The sequence below is a fragment of the Cynocephalus volans genome, chromosome 1, assembly GCF_027409185.1.
Source record: "Cynocephalus volans isolate mCynVol1 chromosome 1, mCynVol1.pri, whole genome shotgun sequence".
In the NCBI taxonomy this organism is placed as follows: domain Eukaryota; kingdom Metazoa; phylum Chordata; class Mammalia; order Dermoptera; family Cynocephalidae; genus Cynocephalus; species Cynocephalus volans.
Genome location: NC_084460.1, coordinates 257,565,113 through 257,581,703, shown reverse-complemented (window position 1 = coordinate 257,581,703; position 16,591 = coordinate 257,565,113). Strand labels below are relative to the sequence as shown.

General features: G+C 37.2%; 1 protein-coding gene across 3 annotated transcripts in view; it reads right to left on the bottom strand.

The window, feature by feature from the left end:
• Positions 1-16,591, bottom strand: part of MYO1B (myosin IB) — a 171,136-nt gene that overhangs the window by 24,972 nt on the left and 129,573 nt on the right. For all 3 annotated transcript variants that reach the window (XM_063088395.1, XM_063088404.1, XM_063088414.1), the window contains exons 14-19: positions 10,944-11,048; positions 8,816-8,878; positions 6,151-6,351; positions 4,761-4,987; positions 2,024-2,224; positions 115-208 (exon numbers count right to left, since the gene is read on the bottom strand). In XM_063088395.1, coding sequence (XP_062944465.1) covers positions 115-208; positions 2,024-2,224; positions 4,761-4,987; positions 6,151-6,351; positions 8,816-8,878; positions 10,944-11,048 — 891 coding nt within the window. The remainder of the gene's footprint in view (positions 1-114; positions 209-2,023; positions 2,225-4,760; positions 4,988-6,150; positions 6,352-8,815; positions 8,879-10,943; positions 11,049-16,591) is intronic.

The window sequence follows — 16,591 nt, the reverse complement described above, 5'->3', positions numbered from 1 at the left end:
AAGAGTGTGGCCCTGGTGGTAGAATCTCAGATAATGTTCTGAAGTTAAACACCCTTTAAGAACTTGCCTATAAGATTCTAACAAGTTCAGAGTGTAAAGGTTTTGGTTACATACTGTTCTTGGGTTTCGGATGAATATCTTTGATCTACCAAAGGAGTATTCTTCCACAGGAATCTCTAATTTATTAAAGAGAACCTCCACACCAGACCTAAAAAAAAGAAAACAAAAATAGAAACCATGAGATTTCCAAGTTACAAAATAGTTTTATCTTATCTTACTTCTATCATGACATCAGGTTCTCACTGGTATAAAAAAACATCATTTCCAAGTATAATTGCTCTTTCAGTAATCATCCTTCTATCAAAGAATTTTCAACACTGAACTGCACAAATTAAACAAAATCTAGTGAACACTAAAAAAGTAAATTTGTGTTCAGAACTATGTATTCTAACAAAACGTTGGTATTAAAGCCAATTTGTTGATTTCATTAGCAGAGGCAACAGTTGTATAAAAAATTCCTGTAATAATGTACCAGCCAGGGCCACAAAGTATGCAAGAAACTCTGATCTATTTTGAACCTATTCACAGTTAATTCTTGAAAACATTTTAAACACTGTTTCTGTTCCTCAGAATGTGAGCAGGGCCCAAGAAAGTGCTAAGTGTCAGACCAGGGGGATGCTAAAATACGTGGGCCTCACATGAACAAGGCCTGGAATTGGCTCTCACCTCTCCATCCTGGACTATCAACACCAGTCTTTAAAACTACACCTCGCTAGTGGTTCTCATAGAAGTAGAGAGTAGACTAACGGTTACCAGAGGCTAGGAGGGGAGAGGGGTTGTGGTTGAGAGGAGAAGTGGCGGATTAACAAGTACAGAGCTATGCTGTCTACCCTAAGTGAATCAATGCACAGTATGTGTACGTATTAAAACAACACACTATACCCCACAAATACGTACAAGAAAACATTAAAATAAAATACATGTGCAGTATTATGGTACACGTTTACCACAATATCCTGGAAATTAGCAGCGGGAATTGAAACAGCACCCAGACTCTACATTAGTTGGGTACTGAATTAGGCATCAGAGACCACACCCTATGCCTGGAGTTTCCATATCTTCTTATAATGCAGGTGAGTATCTGTTGATGTTCCTGTGAAAGGTCAGGTCCACTGAAAATGAGGAGGCAACACTAGTACAGAGAAATGAAAATCCCCAAGCTCCTGCCGAGGCCACAAAACAGGCCTTCTTGTAGTATTTGGGAGAGAGCTTCTACAGCCCACAGAGGAGGGGCAACCTCTCTGACAAGAGCAGAAAAAAGGTCACTGCACAGGCAAGGCCGGATTTCTCCTGTTGTGGCTGCCCTCCAGCGCACAAGTTCCCTTTGCACATGGAGAGTTCACCAGGAATGGGGATGCTCTGTGGGATGGGCCTGCAGGGTCCAGCACTGTCTGGGACTGGCTATGTAAGTGCAATTCAGGGCAGACCAGCTCCAAGTGTATGGCCTCGGGTCCAAGCCATATTCTCCAATCCAGCTTTACCAGCAATAACAGTGACAATGTAAATCCAAGCTGTGCCTGTTATCTATTTCTCAGTCGGTACAGACCTAGGCCCAACAGTGGGATCTTCACCTCCACCCACTCTCCCTTTCTCAGGGAAAATTCCCCAAGTGAAAACTGAAAAGCTGAGAGTGGTGATCCAAGATGCCCTTTTATGATTCTACACAAATATGTATCAGTTACAAATTGCCTATGACTTGCCATGAACTTATTTTTAAAATTTTATTGACATATAAGCTCTAAATGTGGATTTAATAAGTACTATCTTGACCTTTAAGAAAATCGAGACCTCTATGATTAATCAAGAATTAGCACAAAACGGTATCCTAATAGAAGAGGGTCCAAAACAGAGGTTACACACAATTTTTCACAGAATTCTGTTTCGCCTAATAGTGTGCAGGAAAAAACATGTTATTTGTCTACTGTAAAAATTCACTATTAAATAAGGTCAATGAATTTTTTACCTCGCTGGTCCTTTCCAATGAGGCCATGTTTGTTTACAAAGCATCTTGTATCTTTCCAGGCAGGGTTCATAGGCCTGTCTGAAGGCGTAGCCCGCCCTCCGCACGCGGACATTCTCCAGAAGACCCAGGTACCTGATCTGATGACAGACGAGCGCCTCGTTGAAGATGTGTGCTGCTTTTTTATCATTTGGTTTGATACATCTAAAAGATTACAAAGATTTTAGGTTTGAAACTCTGCCTATTATGGATATAACTGTCCATGTTTTATAACGTGTTATATATAATTGTTTCATAGTAAGATAAGTACTTTGTTATTCTTGGGAGACCTAATCATTTCTTTTGAAATTATTTCAAACCATTTTATAACACACTAAAAATAAATACAATACTGCCTACACAGCAATTAAGAAAAAAGAACAAATTACTAACACATCCAACAACATGGATGAGTATCACTGACATTTTGCTGAGCAAAGAGGTCTGACAGAAGAGTACATGTTGCATGATTCCATTTACACAAAGGTCAAGCATTGCTAATCCATGGTTAGAAATCAGTATTGCTGCTGTTACCTCTGGGGAGAGGTAGTGGTGGGAATGGAAGGGCACAAAGGACTCTTCTGAGATGATGGAATTGTTTTATATCTCAGTCTGGATGGGGTAACACAAGGCATGCATGTAAAAATTCAACAAGCTGCACAGTTAAGATTCATACACTATACTTATGCTTTTTATACCTCAATAAAAAGATAAAAAACACTGTTGCCTCCCTGTATCTGCTCTCCTTTTTAACAGGACACTTTGCTGCCCAGGTAAAGACTACATTTCCCAGTCTCCTTTGCAAATGGGTATAGCCATGTGACCAAATTCTGGCCACTAGGACCAGAGCCAAAGTAATACTTCTGGGCTGTGTCCTTAAAAGGAAGGGACCTGTTCTCCCTGGGGTTTTCTCCAGTTTACTGCTGGTTGCAAATGTTGACATGGTGGACAGCCACCATGTCATAATGCAGATGAGGAAAACACTCTGGAAATGGCAGGCTCACCAAATGGAAGGAGCTGCCCTATTAGCCCTGGAGTCCTTACACTTAGAAGTTACATAAGAAATAAATGCCAATCTTGTTTAAGCCATTGTTAGGTTTGGATCACCTTGCAGCAATCCCTGTGTCCTAACTAATACAATTGTTAAACACTCATGATTATGGCTGTGTAACTACAACTGTCAAATAAATTCCACACACACACCACATGTGGACAATTAAATCTTACCTAGTTTGGCTTTGATGTTTTTATGCTTTTCCTTTTACCATTTATAAAAATAATGTCCACTCTTTGGCTTAAGTAAGGATAGACAAATAGATCAATGGACGAGCCTGGTAAGTTCAGACCTAGACCCCTACACATACATTCAAATGATTATCATTAAAGGCCCAAGGCAAATGAATGAAAAAAAGAGATTTTTTTACTTTTCAATATACGGTGCCAGAGCAATGGGATATTTAAATGGTGGGAAAAAATAAACCTAAACTTAAATTCTGAAACTACAAAGATTCTAGAAAAAAAATATGATAATATAGTCACAATCTTGGGGCTTATTAATCAAGATTTCTTACAGAAGATGTAAAAACCACTAAAAGGGTGGGGAATGAAGGAACTTTCTGGGGTGACGGAAATGTTTTATGTCTTGACCTGGGTGGTGGTTACTGAAGTGTATGTAACAGTTAAAAAACAAACTCTTTACCTAGGATCCATGCATATCACTTCATGTAAATGATACCTCAACAAAATATAGTTACATGAAAAAAAAAGAAAAAGTCCACTCAGTTGAGAATAACAAAGCAACTAATCACAGAAAGTTTCCTGATTATTTTTTTGAAAGTAGGATCTTCTCCCAATATATGTTCTAACCTGACTGCAATTAAACCAGGGGATTTTGCCTATATATTTCTACTAAGATAAACATCAGGTAAATAAGCCAAACACAAAAATGTTCTTCATTCTAGTTTCTTCATAACTGAATTTTCAAAGACAACTGTGGATGGTATTTGTGGGTGCAAACATGCTATATGGCATCTTACCCATCAGACCCATACCTTCTATTACCACATATCCTAGTTGGTCTTTACTGAATCTTGAGATGGTTATATCTAAAATGCCTTAGAAGCAGAAAAAAAAAAGACACCAGAGGCTTTTTAAGGAAGCCTTTCTATTGCCTTGAAAAAATGCAGATTGCTTTAGGAATCACTACTTTCTCCAGGCCTACAACTCTTACAGGAAAGAAAGAGGTGCATATATCTTAACAAACAGCATAGTTGTAAACAGAACTCCACTTGCTTCAATGCTCCGCTCTACATTCATATAACAAGAATCCAAAATGAAGCCAACAAAAGTTTTCTGCAAAACTCTGACCAGAAAAAAAAATTTATTTTGTTTCCTAACTTATCATTTTTTTAAAAAAATTAAACATACAGAAAGCTGAGAACCCCTACATGCCACCCACCCAGGATCATTAAGTATCTACTGTTACATTTTTTTTTTCTCTCTTTTTTTACTTCCTTATTTTGTGGAAAAAGACAGAAGAATATTTTTTTAAACCAACCCCAGATATTGTATTATTTAATCTGTAAGTACTTTAGTTATCCTCTGCTTGGTCTATACTCAGATTTAAGCAAACAGGAAAATGATATTCCTTGAGAGTGCTCTCACATTTGGACTGCCAAAGACCTTTATGTGCCAGAAATACCTAATATAGTTTGGGTTCTTGGTCTGTAGGTTTTTCATCAGGGTGGCCACAGATGCCTTGAACTGTGAGCCCGCTGTGGGAGGCCTTTTCAGGTTGATCTTGGCGGGATTCCCTTCAGGGAACAGAGACTTGATGAGCGCATGGCTGGCCTTCCACATGGCTTGAGACAGGTCTCGATACAGAAGATCATTGTTTTTGTCAACAAATCCTTCCACCTGGTACAGCACCTATGAGAAAGTACATGGGACTCAATGGCTGGCATACTGCACACTATAATGTCGAGCAGCTGTTAAAAATATTCCAAACCTATCTACGTTGCAGCCTCATTCCTTGGCCGTCAAAAAATCTCCGACACATTAGTCACACACTACTACTGAATTTGCCTCCAAGTTTAAATTCCATCTGTCTAAATCACAGAAGAGATCAAAATAAATTCTATTACCCTTCAGGATTTGCAAGAATAAACCCCAAAAATGTTATCATAACATTTTCAAAGGATTTTAGATTTTTTTGGTGTTTGAACATATTTTGATGTTTTACTTTTATTTTTTTGTTCACATGTGACAATTATAGTCGGTTTAAAAGTAGACAGGGGAAAATAGAGATAACAGTAATATTTTCATACACATCCTAAAGCAGCAGAGAAACTGATCAGTAATGTACCTTTTAAGAATACAGGCTACTGAAAAAAATAAAGGACCAAAATCAAACATTTCAAAATTAAAGGTAATTCAGATACTATGTACATAATTGTTATTAAATAAATAATTATGTATTTTTTTCCTTTAAAGCTTGCAATCTTATTCATAAGAAAGGAGGTATTAACTGTTGTTAAGTAATCTTTAAGGGTTCTAAAAATCTATTATCGAAATTGTTTTTAACCTTTTCTTTATACATTAGATGACATAAAATCAATCCCCCAAAATATTAACTAAATACATAAGTTCTTTTTTTAAAAAAAGTAGATATTTTCCCCAGTGTCATCTCAAAATCTCAATCTAAGAATTTGCTATTTTTGCTAGATGGTCTGTACATTTAAAACTTTACTGTAAGTCTTTAGTGATTCCTAACTTTTACTGGCAAATCTGCTTTATTAGTGTTGATAGATATTTTTCATAGGATAGCATAGGGCTGGAAAATAAAATCAATTTTTTAAATATATTTGGACTCTTCATTAACTCCACTGGCTTTGCTTTCAGTTCTCCATATTAATAAGATTTTGCTCAATATGGTCCAGATTCTACTTCTATTGAACATTTATTGCTCAACTGTTTTAGCAGCTCAGTTTAGCATCCCCAGTTAAAAGTGTTTGGAACGCTCAACTCTGAGGAGCAGTTTCCAGGTGGGCACAGCCCCACAGGCCCGGCTCGGCACTCACAGCTCCCCATACCTTGCCAGCGTAATGCTGAATTCTGAAGCAGCTGTGGGGCAGTGACGTGTCGTTGAGGAACCGTGAGCACTTGCTCATCCTGCTCTCAAAGTGCTGGTGGGTGGCGCAGACTTGGTTCAGCTTTTCTAGGAAGGTCTCGTCGGTGACTGTGCCAGGTCTCAGGCACTCTTCATCCAGCATGGCCAGGATTCCATTTGTGTTCTGGGAGAAAGGAAATAAAAAAGTTTCCTTCCTTCCTCACTGTATTGTTTTAATAATTATTCCTAATTATACCATTAAGAACAATCAACTTAGTCAACAGAAAATGCTGCTTAGTTACCAGCAAAATAAATAACAGCCACAGAAATCAGCTCTTTTCCAAAGTGCCCCAGGTGTGCATGGGGGTGGGCGTGAGCCTGTATCAGTCTCTCCCTCCCTGCACAGGACAGGACCTGGGAGGTACCCCAGCCACCTCAGCCAGCTCAGGACTGTTAGAAACCCACACTATTAGAAAAAGGCGAGTCAAGACCTCAAAGATTCAAAAACAAATCTAAAAGTCAGAACCTAATACAGCCTTTATAACATGTTGTCACAAAGCACAGTCTCCTAAGGCCATTATTTGATTCACAGCTTGAGAAGGAAATTGGTTTCATATGTTTCCAAATTGTTCATGTGTTCAAAATAAAGTTTATTTTCTATAAAAAACAATGCTGTGATTTAGGATGCTGCCTTTAACGACACCGCAATCAAGCTGTTTCCAAGAATATCTGTTTAGAATAAAATTCTTCTTCCAAATAAGATTTCTAAATGGATGTTAAACATGAGTGAAAATGGATTTGTTATGTATTCAGACCCTGTGATCATATTTATTCCAAGAGCAGTCAGCCCTAAGCTGGACCAGAAATCAGGAATCTACTTTGCTAAATTAAGGCTACTGCTCCTTGGATTGCCTCTGCAGGCCCATAAGTCTTCATTCCAAAAATAATCCACTCCACTGACCATCAACCCCACCTACTTCCACTGAGGCAAAGTCCCTCGTCCCTCTTCCCTTCTCCTCCGAAGGCCATGACATCCTCTGACCAGCACTGATTCATTCCACACAAAACCCGGGGGAAGTGTGGATTCTGAGGAATCAAGTTTGTGTTCATAACATCCCAGAATAAACATTATTGTTTAAGATGCTGGAAGGAAACATTTCCTTTATGTACCGGGCTCCTACGTGAACATGAGTTTCTTTAATCACATATTCAAGGGGATTTTTAGCTGAGATAATCTAGTTAAATTAAGTGTATTACCAGTGTTCTTCCCCCTCCCACTGCCCCCTTTTTAAAGGAAAATAATTAAGTGCAATGTTATGTCTATGTAGCAAATTACCTTGGTTACAAATTTAACAGGAAAAATTTTCAGGAAACCCACTAATTTTCTGGATTTTAAACTAGAGCTCTGAATTGCTGATGTGGATTATTAGTGTTCCTATTCCAACATTGTTCAGATTTTTCAAAACGAAGTTTATATTTAATCACTACTGAAAAACAGTGATGCTTTCAAATACGGTTTTTAATATCCAATTTAATCAAAGATGCAGCTTTCAGGAATTTTTTTTTTTTTTTTTTTTTTTGTGATCGGCACTCAGCCAGTGAGTGCACCGGTCATTCCTATATAGGATCCGAACCCGCGGCGGGAGCGTCGCCGTGCTCCCAGCGCAGCACTCTACCGAGTGCGCCACAGGCTCGGCCCAGGAATATTTTTAATACTGAGAAAAAAATACTGGCTAATTACAGAATTTCTAAAGAGTTTGTTAAAGATGAATAGAAAATGATTTACTGCACATTCAGAGCCTATGATGGTATTCCTGAAACACTCACCTACTACTGACAGCTAACAAGACTGTAGGACAATAAAATTTATACATTGTCTCAAACTATTTCATCAACGTCAGAGTGTTAGTAATTCTAACCATTAAAAAAAGGCTTCTGGTTTTCACACACAAATCAGTCTTCCCACAAATAATTCATTTATAATAAACTACAGAATACAATCTAAAAACAAAAATCTTGGATTCAGAAAGCTAACTAAAAATTATTCATTATTTGCTCACACTTTAAGCCCTTTCACATACGCATACTTCCTTGTCTGGCCACCTGCCGTCACACAGGCAATACCCTCTGCATACATTCTCTGAATCAATGCTAGGTCTGTACCTGAGCCACTTCTGCTTCAGAGATTGTGCCTTTATCACGCTTTATCTTAACTTGAACAGTATGTTAAGAGCTTACTAGAGTTTTAGAAATGAATGGCAAAAAACTGGATGGCTGCTCTGAGCCTACTCTGATCAGTACTCACATTCCCAGGAGCCATGCCTTGGACCGGGGTTCCCACCACCCAAGAAAGGCAGATGCATTTAAGGGCCTGGCATTTGAAGGTCATAAAGGGCTCTGGGACACGGCAACAGGATGAGCATGGGGGATCCCGGCTAAGTGTGAAAATGTCCAGCTGTCTATGTATGTGTCCAAGAACTGTGTATGATCTGTTAGGGCTATAAAATCTCCTGAATTCTGCAGTTCCTCAAAGAAAAGTGTAAAATGGTGAAAATAATAATGCTTAACATTGAAGGCAGTGAGATCACTTCTACGTAGTGAATTATATTGCTAAAAAATTCTTTAGAAAACTATACTTAAGTACTCACATTTTCTATTAGGTCACAAATGATAGCATTATTGAAGTAATCAATGTGAGTCCATTCTATATCCTAAAAAACAAAACAGAACAAAATCACATTCCATATGATGATGCCACAACACTACCATCCATAAAACAGATTTTGCCCTTCTTACTACATTTCATTTCCTGTCTGAATTTATTTCCTTTATAGAATCAGTGCTGCAAATGTCATATTCTGGTTCCCAAAACTTTCTTAATGCAGCAGTTTACCACTGACATAATCTGATAGAAGTAAACGCCCTTGACCTGTTCCGAGACTGCCTCCCACTCCACTCTCCCATCTGTGGCAATTTCCCATGCACTTCACTGGCCCTGTGCCAAATATTTACTCACCAGGCCCTTGGGTCAATATTACTTTGTGTATATTTACAGTGTTTATAAGGAAATAAGTCAGTACTTGATCCCAAGAATCTAAGGCCTAGATTTTTCTGTTCTTAATTTGTAATCACAAGGAAAAAACTGATTTTCAAGTCAATCCTATGTTGTAGGGCTGTTAACTATTTCAAGTGTAAAAAATACCTAGTACTAAGACAAAGTATTTTCAACATAACAAAAGACATGAAAAACTAACCCCTGGTTGTAATGCTAGCTACAAAGCCAAATCTGTAAAGCCAAATGTAATCATTCTGTGTCTGTTTACACTTTGTCCATAAGTATAAACATTTATTTTTCTTCTAAGGGAAAAAAATTTAATTCATACAGCTGGCTAGGGATCATCCTATATACTCTTAGAAGTGTTTTAGACGATCTGTACAAACTGTTTTAAGTTACACATCAAAGTTTGGGCATTCTCTGTATGATGAGAAGACAGGAAGAGAATGAATCTTGCTTTTAGGATATTTACATTAGCAAAAGGTGCCAGACAAGAATAAAATGTTTCTAAAGCATAATGATCATTCTAAAATAAAGATAAAATATTTATGATTTAGCTTTAGAGTAAATGGGCTGTTTTACTAAGTCACTGGAGATAACATCACATTAGAAAAATCTATATTGAGACAAAAGTAGAGAATTCAGTGTACTTAATGGTTTAAAATGACACTATAGAAAATAAAGAAAAATATCATCACTAAAATATTAAAGCTAATAAATCAAAAAGAAACAAAAATATAGACCCAATAATTCCTCCCTTTTATTTTTTTGAAATAATTTCATGCTTGGAAAAAGATTAGCTATTTGAAAAATGAAAGGGTGAAAATCAAGTATATGTTTTAAAATTAAGGATAAAAGGACTTTGCAAATGTTACTTCTGATTACCTTAAAATTACATTAAATAAAGTTATCCATATATAGCACTGAATACAATACCTAGTATACAGTAAGCGCTCAACAAATGTTACTTATTTTTATTATAAATTTTGAAAACCAATGATTTTCAAGATCAAGCAAAGTTTCAAAATATTTTCAAGTTTATTTACAGTGACACTGATTTTTTTTTTGGTATACAGTTCTCTTAAGTTTTGAGAAGTTAATAGTGTCATGTAACCACCACATAAGTCCCCCAAATTCCCTTGTACAGTCCCTTTGTAGGGACAACCTGCCACAACTCTTATCCCCTGGCAACCACTGACTCTATAGCTTTCTACAGGCAATCTCTGTCTCGATGGCTTTGCCTCTTCTAGATGACATATAGATGGAATCATACAGTATATAGCCTTTAGAGTCTGGCTTCTTTCAAATGTACTTAGTATAGTACATTTGAGAGTCATCCATACTACTGTGTATATCAATTGCTCATTCCTTTTTATGGCTGAGTATTATTCCATTGTATGGATGTACCACAACTGTTTTCCCATTCATCTCAGACTATTTCTTGATGCTATTGTTTTATTTCATTACACTGGAATCCAAGAAGACTGGAGGCAGTCAACTGACATTTATTGCCTACATGCCAGGCACTGTTCTGGGCACTAGCCACACAGTACCAAAGAAAATCTCAGCTGGCTTAGATGTCATACCAAATTTTTAAAAGACAAAGACAACAATATGTCAAAACTTAGATAAATCTGATTTCACGTGTAGACAGTCTTCTGAATCCAGAATTTATATTATGAGTAAAAAAGGAAAATTTTTAAAAAGTATTTCTACGTTACCTCCCGTATATACTCTTCCTGCTCTTCTTTAAGAGTAAGTTCAATGAAGATTTGTTGTAGCTTTTCATTACAATAATTAATAATGAACTGCTCAAAGCTGTTGTCCTGTATAGAGAAAATGAAAAAGAAGTCTTATAAACCATGCCACTACCTCTTCCATAACAATGACACTCAGACACCTCAGTCCACAAGAAATGCCACGCACTGTCTTTCAGCCTCAGCTGTGGCCCAGCACACAGCTCCTGGGACAGACGCTTGCTCACTGTGGGCACTTGAGGAATGGTTCATGAGTAAATGAATGAATGAAGTATACATAAATGATGCAGTATTTGAAGGATGAAGATTTTTAGTTAATAGAGAAGCACCCCACACGTGGTTAAAGAAAAAATGTATTCCCCTGAAGGATCAGTAAAGACACAGCGAGATTCATAGTCTCTGTCACCAGGTTCCCCACTCTCAGGTGAAACCAGAGAGCTCGAGAAAGTCCTCCTGACTCATTCTATTATTCCCTCCCTCCCACGGTCAGATCCCTCACTCAGACTCTTACATGCTGGCACTTTTAAAAAATCATGTTCTATGAATACATGTGTGTATGTACCTGTGCACATGCACTTCATATTCCTGTCTCGCTAGACTGTACATTCCTTATGGACAAGGGCTGACCTTGCTCGCTGTATTCCCAAGCACCTCGCACCTAAAAGTACTCAATATGTCCTGGATGAGTGAATGAATGGACGAAGTTCCTACCAAATGGAGGCTGAAGGGATGTAAAACATCAAAATCATCTCCCTGGCAAAAAATGATTTCTCTCTTCTCTGAAGACCCACACACTTTATCACTCTTACAAGTCTCAGCAGTTTCTCCTTCATATTAGTTATCTCTTATGAGTTTTTTGATGGAAACTCCATGTCTAAATCATTTCCGAACAATCTGCAGGGCTAAATGTATTGCTGTACATACTGAGGACACTAAACACGTCTGTTGAACGAATACATTTCACTAAGAACCACACCTCCCAGAAGAGGTAGACCTGGCACTGAAGTGTTATTTTCACCTCTATCTCCCCTCTTTGCCAGGAGATGGTGGCAGTGGGAAGAAGGAACAGTATGACTCCACCACTGGTAAACCTGACTCTTATTCCACCCAGGTGGACGGTCCGGGTCTAAAAAGCAGAGAGGGTCCACACATAATGGTGGAACTGAAGCTTGCTGATCCTTGTGAATGCATAAAGCAACTGGCCTTTCGAATCCCTCCATAAAGGACAAAAGTGAAAAAGTCACTGAGTTTTTTAAAAGTTGACTTTGGTCCTACCTAGGACAAATTTTAAAATGGTATTTATGATGCAGCATCTGACCACATTCTTTCCTGGAAGTCAGCTAAGGATTGGTAATCACCAGCAATGAACTAACTGATCAGAGGAAAATTTTAACTCTAAACCACAAATGACAGATGTGAATACACTATCACTGACTGATCTGGTTAATGCTAAATTTAGTCAAGGATACAAGTTTGTTTTCTTTAAGTCCCAAAGGTTCTTACTAAAGAGCAAACATTTATTTTCAATACTTTCAACAAATATGGTCTTAGACACAAAGGAATGGTCCCTGTGTTCCAATCCTCAGAGCTAACCATTTTGATTAAAAACTGAAGTCAGCCTGGTGTAGATGCCTTATTATTATTATAATCAGCATCAAGCCATTTCATATATAAGAAAATCTAGCTTTTCTGATTTGGAAAAAAAAATGTTTTCTTATAAAATGCTACTACCCCAAATAAAGAAGTTACAAATAAAATTAAAATTTTAATAGCTTATGTGAACAGGTCTTTAGTTTGTTTTAGAAAACAAACTCATGAAGTAAAAATCCTTTCCCTTATTTGGCAAGTCTGTGCCCATGGCACTACTTCAACACAATTGTGCTAAATCTTGAAGTGGCAATTAATGAAAAGGAAGAGGAAAGCAACTAGTGTCCTTAGACATATTATGTGGCTATGAACAGCTTGAAGTACACTTCTAAAACAGGACCATGAAATACACACAAGCAGATTAGAAACCAGAAGCAAAGCTTCACAACTACAACAAAATCTGAGAACTAAGTTAGAGCTAAAAAAATTTGATCCGCAACCTTTAAAAACTCCTGTATGAATTTTGTATTTCATATCCACACAGTTAATCAACAATCATTTACTGCAAAACTCACACAGCTGGAGAAGCTATTAGCACAGGAGCATGCAACAGATTGGCACTGCAAACAGTTCATACTTACTGCATTCTGGTGCAAAAAGGAACAGATTACACAAAATGCAGTCAGTTCCTAATTAGCAATAGATTTGTAAAAGTAAACACTTACTGATAGGTATTCATTGTTGTAAATGAATGATCACTCTTACCATTCAGGCTACACTGTTGACTGGTATAAAACTTTAGATGAAGACACGAGTTTAATCAATTCAAAAGACAAGACCACAATACCTACATGTGGTGTCTGAATTGTGGTTCTGCTAGGGGAGAGCTATTCAGGATAAAAACGGTTTGACTGAAATATTTATAAATTATAATTATATAACCTCTATGAAGCCCTAAGGCTTCAGAATCTAATGTTTCTAAATCTAAATTATCAGGGGGAAAAAAACGTGCATGACATGCACCCAAGGCTCACATCCACCCAAAGAGAGCAGAGGTGGCTGGCAGATCACCAAACAGTGAAGAGGAGAAGATCCACAAGTACTTCCCCTTTCCCACCCCAGGGACCCACTCCCATGCGGTCCTGTGCTGAACCTCCTCTTCGAAAACAAGCAAACAAAGTGGTAAGGAGAGAGCGCTCTCCTGGAGATGGCCTAAGAACAAAAACTTAGCTCTCCAATCTTATTCTGCTCCTAAAAAACAAACAAGAAAACTCAAAACAAAAATAGAACAGCACAATCATCAAGGCAGAAATTAACTTACTTTCCCATAGAAATCAGCATCTATTGCAAACACCCCTCCACAGCCTCCAAAACATGTCATGAATTGCCAGGATAATAATTACTGCTGAAACTAAAGGCTAAAGACATACATTTCTTGTAATTTAAGTTTAAGTTGTTGACATTGTTCAAATTTAGGGGGAAATGGGACCTTACAGATGATTAAAAATAACCTGCAAAAATTTAAGAAACAATAAAGTCTGCAGAAAATTAAGGAACAGGCTGGTGATAGTTCATAGAACTCCAACTTGTACAGGTCCAACACAGTTCTCCATTGATACAGGCATAAACAACACCATGTATTCAGTTTGGGTCCCCCTCCCCCTTATAAAATAGCTAAACCAACTCTAGAAATCATCACATGAATATGAAGGCCCCAAAGCCACTTTATATTTGGATACTTTTTTTGTTTGTCAAGAACTGCATGAGTAGCCAGTAATCCCTGACCTGGGCACCTCTGCCATGTGTCAGTCTCATGAATCAAAGTCACCAGAGGAGGAAGTGGGCAGGAATGGCCCTCGTGACAACTCATCTCCACTCTTCCCAGTTTTCTACCCATGCTCCATGCATGGGATTTCTCTCTACTGTCTTACCCACATTTATCTCAAAAATCTGAAGGATAAAATTAACACTTTCAGAAGCACCATCAAACAAGTATATTCTGGGATTTCCATTACACAATTCCCTTGAATGAAGCACAGAACGACCCGACCCCCCCCCTCCCCAGACTGCTTTAGAGAAAACAGGTAAAGAGCAAGGTGTCTGGGCTCTATGCTATTTCACAATATACTCACCAATTGTAGACTGGGATAGACAGCACTTACTATATTTAGAGGAGTATATAATATACCAAATTTTTTTTTTTTTTTTGTCTTTTTCGTGACCGGCACTCAGCCAGTGAGTGCACCGGCCATTCCTATATAGGATCCGAACCCGCGGCAGGAGCGTCACTGCGCTCCCAGCGCCGCACTCTCCCGAGTGCGCCACGGGCTCGGCCCAATATACCAAATTTTTAAACTCCAGAGCTTCTTTCAAAAATTCTAGACTTTCAGTCCATTCTCTCAACATCAAAGAAACAGAAAATCATCTTCCCAGTAGAATTCATAACCAGTTTATATTCACAAGTATCACTCACAAACTTTCCACGTGGAATGGTTTTGAAAGATATATCAAAATACCGGCCTATTTGTATATTCTTCTTAGCAACAGAGGAGGCTAATGATATTCTTTGTGGCAGATACATACTCTTTAAACCTTGTACTCTTTAAAAACTCTTTCAAATAAATATTTAAAGGAAGATGGTAAACAGAGGAGGTAACTCTTTCCCTTCTGTCTTTGGGACAATGAGATGGGAAGGAGTTTATAGGCGAATATTACATGTTGGAAACAGTGGGCAGTTCAAACACAAAGACCACAGTCAAGCAAAAAAAAAAAAAGGACCACCTGTTCAAGCAAAAAGTACTGTTAATTACATACTTAATTAATATTTCTTACAGTTCAGCACTTCCATTGAAAGTCAAATTTTGGATATAAAATGTTGGTTGGAGTTTCCTTATTTTACATACAATGAAGTCTCTTGTATAATAAATGAAACAGTACAGTTATATAAAAGTTAATAGGATTTTGAGTGTAATATCACCGTTTTTGAGAAGTTGGGCCATATAACTGCTTTAAAATATGTTGTTAGCCCTAGCAAAGATTTACCTGATATAAAGCCTTTGGCAGCACCCAATTATAATGTCATTTCTTCTATAGAAAAAATATAACGTGCTTTATTAAAATCCACTTCTAAAAATCACAATGTCAAGAAATAGGCCCAAAATCAAGAATTGCTTTTTTTAGAAAGTAAACTTTTAAAAAAATCCTCAAAATATATGAGAAAAACATTTGACATTAAATATTCTCCTTTTTAGATATTCACAAAATTCAATGACTGGCTAAAGTTTCAGAAAATTTCCCTTTAAATATATAATGTTTTTCTTCTGAGTATATACTTAAATACGGTAAATTTTAAGAAAAACAACATTATAGTGTTCCTAAATATTTTAAAATAGGCTTTGATTAAAAGTTAGAACAAGAGTAATTATGTATATATACTCATATTATAAACCATATTAATTGTCACCATTTTTGTTTTTAAATCTACTTTAAATTGTATCTAAGTTCTCTAAAACACAAAAGATAAAATTGAAGGCAAGAAACCGGAACAGAAGGTGTTGACTAAAATCAGAATTAATTTTCTTTTAAAAACAATTTAGAAAACCAATCCTATAATCATGAGATGGACTTACTAGGCTACCCTCTCTTGCCCAAATATCAGATTGTTTTATTTGGAACAATCATGGCATCTAGCCTATCATACTCTTACTAATATGGGTCACTTTCAACAAGGTTCTTAAGGACAAGATGAACAAAGAGGCCATCATTCAAAACAACTAGCACTTGGCCTGTATGAAACCAGCTCAACTGTATGAAAAGTGAAATAATCAGCCACTGCTGCCTGCTTTGATCTACAGGACACTAAAAATTAATTAGATTTTCCCAGTAAACTACCTGCCAATTTTAGTTCCTATAAGTACTTAGAAAAAAAAGCTGAATCAATTTAGATTGCTCAACTTACTACGGATTTTAATTTCATTTTTTTAAAGAATAGCATTTGTTCTTTTAGGGAGATGCTATAAATATTT